The sequence below is a fragment of the Sinocyclocheilus anshuiensis genome, unplaced genomic scaffold, assembly GCF_001515605.1.
Source record: "Sinocyclocheilus anshuiensis isolate Anshui unplaced genomic scaffold, SAMN03320099.WGS_v1.1 scaffold261, whole genome shotgun sequence".
Taxonomy (NCBI): domain Eukaryota; kingdom Metazoa; phylum Chordata; class Actinopteri; order Cypriniformes; family Cyprinidae; genus Sinocyclocheilus; species Sinocyclocheilus anshuiensis.
The window spans coordinates 1,665,213-1,671,611 of record NW_015536515.1 but is presented as its reverse complement, the minus strand read 5'-3'; the positions used below and the strand labels follow the sequence as shown (position 1 = coordinate 1,671,611).

At 33.1% G+C, this 6,399-nt stretch overlaps 1 protein-coding gene across 1 annotated transcript in view; it reads right to left on the bottom strand.

Annotated features, from left to right (window-relative positions):
• akap6 (A kinase (PRKA) anchor protein 6) overlaps positions 1-6,399 on the bottom strand; it is a 180,628-nt gene that overhangs the window by 24,223 nt on the left and 150,006 nt on the right. The window contains exon 11 of the mRNA XM_016492093.1: positions 3,515-3,661. Within this exon, the coding sequence (XP_016347579.1) occupies positions 3,515-3,661 (147 nt within the window). The remainder of the gene's footprint in view (positions 1-3,514; positions 3,662-6,399) is intronic.

Below are 6,399 nucleotides of genomic sequence, written 5' to 3'. Positions count from 1 at the left end.
ACACGTAGCAAGGTGTATATATATATATATATATATATACACACACACACAAAGAAAAACAAGCAGATAGAATAAAAAAAATAGAAAGCTAGTGTTTGTTTGTTTTTTGTTGTTTTTTTTTTTTAATAAAAAAAGATAAATATAGATCAAGTAGTATTAAAATAGAATAGAAAGTGTTAGAGTTAGAGGGTCAAATAAAGTCATAAACATTTTAAAATAAACAAACATCATAATACAAATAGCGATTTACATATAAAAGTATATAGATACTATAGAGCTGGGTTTCCTTGGGATTTAAGAATCGGTATTGTTCCATAAAAATGAGAATCGATTAATATCAAGATATCGATATTTTTTACCCAGCCCTAATAGATGCTGTAACAAAAACAGTCTGTTTAATTCAGCGAGTCATAGAGATGATGGAAAATGTCATTAAAAGTGCTACAAAAGTGTGGAATACAACCTATTTAATTCAATCAGGCCCCAAAAGTCCAGTTTCATGGACAGAGAGCATCTCTCTACTGCCGCTGTTTATCCCTCTCTCTTTCTCTCTCTCCTTTTATTTCGCTGTCCTTACCACTCATCTGACTACAGATGATTTGACGGGCATCAATGGAATCCAGATACAGCCATTGTTTTCTCTGAGTAACAAATGTCTCGGTGGGAGGTGAAGTCAATGCCCTTGGAGGGTCACGCGGCAAAAAAACAGGAATTTATTGCCACTTTATTTTGTTCGGGAACAGTTTGCAATCATAAATTCTTCATAAGCAGAATACTTCAGAGAATGGTCTGTCTTCATAAATATATACGACAGGGGACATCAATTTCATTTAATTCACAATTTGTGTCAGCACAGCAGATGCCAATGGCTGACTTGATAGGCTTGTTTAATATGCAATTGAGACGGCATAATGCGTGGTGCAGGGAGCAGGGGCGCTCAGATTGAACTCTCCGCACTGCTGACGCTTTATTCCTGTCGCACGCTCCCTAACGAGACGCCACTCATCACAAAGACGCGTCGCGCACGCTCACGCCAGTCAGAAAGTTTGCCGTGGCCAAGCGCCGGTGAATATTCCTTTTCTGGATAATTCTAATTAACGCTTGATTGTGACAGGGAGGCAAGATGTAAATTGTTTGACACTTCGAAACTCTCCGAAAAAATTAATGTTTCAGATCAAAGGCTGTTATGCTAATCTTGTGGAGCAATGCAGATGCATATCCACGTGGGTGTATGTGTTTACTCTTTATTAGTGAAGATAAATTATTTAGCATCATAGCACTGTGAAGAGCTGTGAAACTTCACCTTTATAGAAATAGTAAAACTTGTGATTGTCTTGCTGGAAAATGCTGCTAAAAGTAGATTCTGATGAAGAAGCTGGTCATTTATGATCATTAGATGGTCTAAGCTAGTTTAGGAGGTTAATCAGCTTTACTACGAGTCATTTAGAGCTTGTGGCATAAAGATTTTAGTAATGTTTTTGGAAGAAGTCTCTGATATTCCCCAAGGCTGCAATTATTTGATAAAAAAAATATAGTAAAAACTGCAATATTGTGAAATATTATTACAATTCAAAATTACTCTTTTCTATTTAATATATTTTAAAATGTCATTTATTTCTGTGATGCAAAGCTGAATTTTCAGCATCATTACTCCAGTCTTCAGTCACATGATCCTTCAGAAACCATTCTAATATTCTGATTTGCTTCTCAAAAACATTTCTCATTGATATCAAACAGATGTGCTGATTAATATTTCTGTGAAGACCATGATTATTTGTTTTTTCAGGATTCTTTGATGACCATTTCAACTTGATAATTTTTAGCACTCAGATATGTTCTATGCATATTGTTTTGATAGAGGGAAACAAGATACAATTCTAATTTCAACACTATTTATTCTTCAAACATTGTTCTTTAAATAAAATAAGTATCAGCTGTATTCAAAGTGACCAACATTTGGTTTTTGACCACTGTAAATGGGTAATATTCAACAATCTGGTCATGGAGCCTCGTGGAGGCCCCCATATCTCTGGGACTGAATGATATTGATATTGATAATGATGCCTTAAAAACAAAGATTCCAAAAGAAAAGTTTATTAAGAACTAATCTAAAATCATATTGCGATATCTTCAATACTTCTTGAGTTACAGGCACGCAAACTTTGGAAAAATAATATTTATGGCACTCAGACAGGTATGTTCATTGCCGTTGTTTTGACAAAAAGAAACGAGATACATTTCTAGTTTCAACATTATTTCTTCTTCAGACCTTCCTCTTTAAAAAAAAAAAAGTATCATCTGTATGCAAAGTGACCAACATTTGGTTTTTGACCACTGAAAATGTGTACAATTGAATGATTTACTCCTGGAGCCAAACTGAAATTCCAATATCTCTGGAACTGAACCATACAGGGCCTTAAAAAATAAGATGCCAAAAGGAAAGTTTTTAAAGACCCAATATCTAAAATGGCATTACAATATCTCTAATATTTCTTGAGTTACAGGCATCCAAACTTTGGAGAAAAACTTGAAAAGTGCTCTTTCCCCATTTTTGAATGGTCACCATCGGTACATAATGCAACAAAGATTGCTAAAGTCAACTGACTTTACTAACAGACCTACCAATCTTTGTGTAAAAATAACATTATGATGCTGCCATCTTTCTGAAGTCATTTTTACCCCCACTGAAATTTGGCTCTGAATCTCAGATGAAAATTGATATTTTGACCCCCCTCTTTCTGACCCCCAATCTCTTCAACAGTTAATAAAACAAATATTATTGGAGAAAATACTACTTCAGTCTTTCTACTTCAAAATTTTACATTCAATTCAATGTGTTGCTTAACGTTTCTTTATAATAGTTTAAATTTACTAAAAAAAATGTAGTGAAAATTGTTTTTAGACCATTTTTTCCCCAGTGTATGAATGCAAGCCACTTTGATAAATGTGCTGAATGTGCTGCATTTTATCCAGTAAGGAAGTGGTTTATACAAGTAAATGGCTTAAAATAGAAGAAACGCTAACGTAACTAAGCAGAAACATTGCAGAGAGAAATTTTGATGGTAGTTCAAAAGAGCACTAAAAAGCCTTAGTAAAACTTTGACATATCAATTTGAAGCAAAGGAAGCTTTCAAACAAAAGTGTTTTAGATGTATTTACGCTGCATTTTAATTCTCATAATGTTCTCCCAAATTTTTCTTGCATTCTCAGCGTCTCTTTCTCCTCCAAATCTTCCCAACCCACCCGCTTGCTCTCATCTCGGCGGGGTGCTCTGGATCAAGGAGAGATCAGTCTCAAGTTGTGACACTCACCTGTGTCAGAGCAGCGCTGACTTTGAGAGCAGACTATTTAGGAAGCACTTTCTTTCCACAAAGGAACCTTTGACTGATGTGACGCTCTGTGTTTTTAATAGCGATTTCCCAAACAAGACTCCAAAGTATCGTAACTCCTTTGTTGCATTCGAAAAAAGATTTCATGTTCATATATATAGTAGGCTGAACAGAGAGAGACCAACCTCGAGTTGATCCCATTTGTTCCTGAGGGCCGCCAGCCGCTGGTCAAAGTCAGCAGGAAGTTCAGTGCCGCTCCTCTTCAGAGATTCAGACCAGCCCAGAAGCTGCATCTTCTTAGGAAGCCACATGGACATCTCAACACTGTTCCCCTGCAGAAACACATCCAGCAGTCAGAGGGTGAGAAAAGCACAAGTATCATTGTAAGAATGGGCTTCTGCTGTGTTATTACAGCTTATTTAAGTACAACTAAATCACAATCCTTTTAGAAAAGTCCTACATATTTTTTAATATTTTGTATATAAGGTTGCATTCATTTGATCAAAAAATACAGTAAAATAAGTAATATTATGAAATATTATTACAATTTAAAATCAATCAATTTAAACTCCTTTCTGTTTTCATATATCTTAAAAATGAAATGTATTTCTGTGCAAAGCATAACTTTCAGCATCATTACTCCAGTCTTCAGTGACACATGATCCTTCAGAAATCATTCTAATTTCATTTCAAATCATTCTAATAACATTTCTTTAGAAACATTTCTTATTATTATCAATGTCGAAAACCATGATACATTTTTTTTCAGGATTCTTTGACAAATAGAATGTTCAAAAGAACAGCATTTATTTGAAATGAAAATCTTTCGTACCCTTATAAATGTTTTTACTGTCACTTTTGATCAATTTAATGCATCATTACTGAATAAAAGTATTAATTAGCACATTTAAGTATTAATTTCTTTAAAAAAATGTATATAAAAATGTTTTGTTAATTAAATTTACTGAAATTTATGAAATTTATAATATCTCCCATCAAAAAAACCCACCTTCATTTCAATGTAAACATTTTAATTAAGCATTTAAAAGCAAAGAAAACAAATGGGAAATATTTTCTATTTAAAACAGCAAATATTAAATAAATATTTAAAATATCTGCTGAGCAATTATATTTTTAGTTGTTTTTTTAACATTTAGGTGAAAAGTAAGCAAATGTTATATATCAAATTAAACAAGAGAATCTGCTGAGAATCAAAAGTATCCAGATCTGTGATGTAACATCCATTACCAGACAGACATGATGTGTAGATATATATTTTTTTTCTTATTAAGCATTTAAAAGCAAAGAAAACAAATGGGAAATATTTTCTATTTAAAACAGCAAATATTAAATAAATATTTAAAATATCTGCTGAGCAATTATATTTTTAGTTGTTTTTTTAACATTTAGGTGAAAAGTAAGCAAATGTTATATATCAAATTAAACAAGAGAATCTGCTGAGAATCAAAAGTATGTAACATCCATTACCAGACAGACATGATGTGTAGATATATTTTTTTTTTCTTCTAAATCTTTTATATTTTTACCCACAGACTTACGATTTCTCATATGTCACCTCAGGAGGATAGTGGTCATGTATGATAGCAATTATCACCCCTTCAGCTCATGTCTAATGGGATAACTGACTGTATTAGGTCACTCCACGCTTTGCACACTAGTTGAGCAGAATTGTGGCATTTCTGTTTGAATGCTGGACTAACATACAGTAAAAGATGAAAGTGATGCTATTCGACACCTTTTTTCAGTTAATTTCTCTCTTCCTCCCTTCCTCTCTCTCTGTCTCTGTCTCTCCCCCCATTTCATTTTCTGCATCAATAGCTGCTTGATTCTAGTTTTCGGTTGTCATTTATCATTATGGCGGATGCGCATTTAAATATTTAAATGTGCGTTTTTTTCCCCCCATTCCTCGCTGTCATCCGGCCAGCGTTCATTTTTCACTGTCGTTTGTTTTGATGGAGATGGTATCACACATCCTTTTAAATCATTCATCCCTTTCAGTTTTTAATAGTGGCCGCCAAACTAAAGACGCTCCTCTTTAAAGTAAAGGGGATTACACAATTTGTTTGTTGACAGCAAAAAAAATAAGTCCTCTCATTGGTTTAAGAAAATGGCAGGTTATTGATGGAGAATGCAGACGGAGAGTAATTAGAATGCCGGCGCGATGAGAAGTTGAAGCATCATGCTAACCTTAGCTACGTGCATGGCTGACTTGGCCCTTGAGTCACTTTCACCATTGCAACCTAGATAGGGTGATTTGCATACTTAACCCAAGGAGCTCGGGCTTGAAAACTTTATAGTCAACTGTGTAATTGACGGTGAAGAAAAACATATTCCAAGGCCAAAGGATGCCACCGAGGTGGAGGTGTGACAGAAATACATGATTCTGGCATTGCTCCGTTAACCCTGATGAGCCCAAAAACTGATGAAAGTTTGTTTTTAAAAGCAGGTTATCAGTGCACAACAGGACACATTCGCACACAACTTACAAACTTCATTATAGTAGTGATAAACTACTTTTTTTTTTTTTTATGAAAATGAGCAAATCATACCAAAAACAAGCCATCCACTTCAATGTCTAACAACATATTTTATCCTTTTTGGTTTATTTTATTCATTTATATATATTAAAAAAACTATTACCGTTTTATATATTTACAATTATTATAATATTATTCACAGTAAAACTTACTAAAATGATGTTATGACATATGTGAATATGACTTATTGACTAAATTTAAGTCAATAAGTCTTTGTTGTTGTTGTTTTGTTCATAGTGTTTGTATTTTGACAAAAACATTTCTCAAATTTACTACAATCGATTAATCGCGATTAATCGCATCCAAAATAAAGTTTTTGTGTACATAATATATGTATGTGTACTGTGTATATTTATTATGTATATATAAATACACCCACATACAGTATATATTTTCAAAATATTTACATTTATACATTTATATATTCATATTCTTATATTTTATTATATTTTATATTATATATAAATATATTTAATATATAAACAACATATTTTTCTTAAATATATACATGC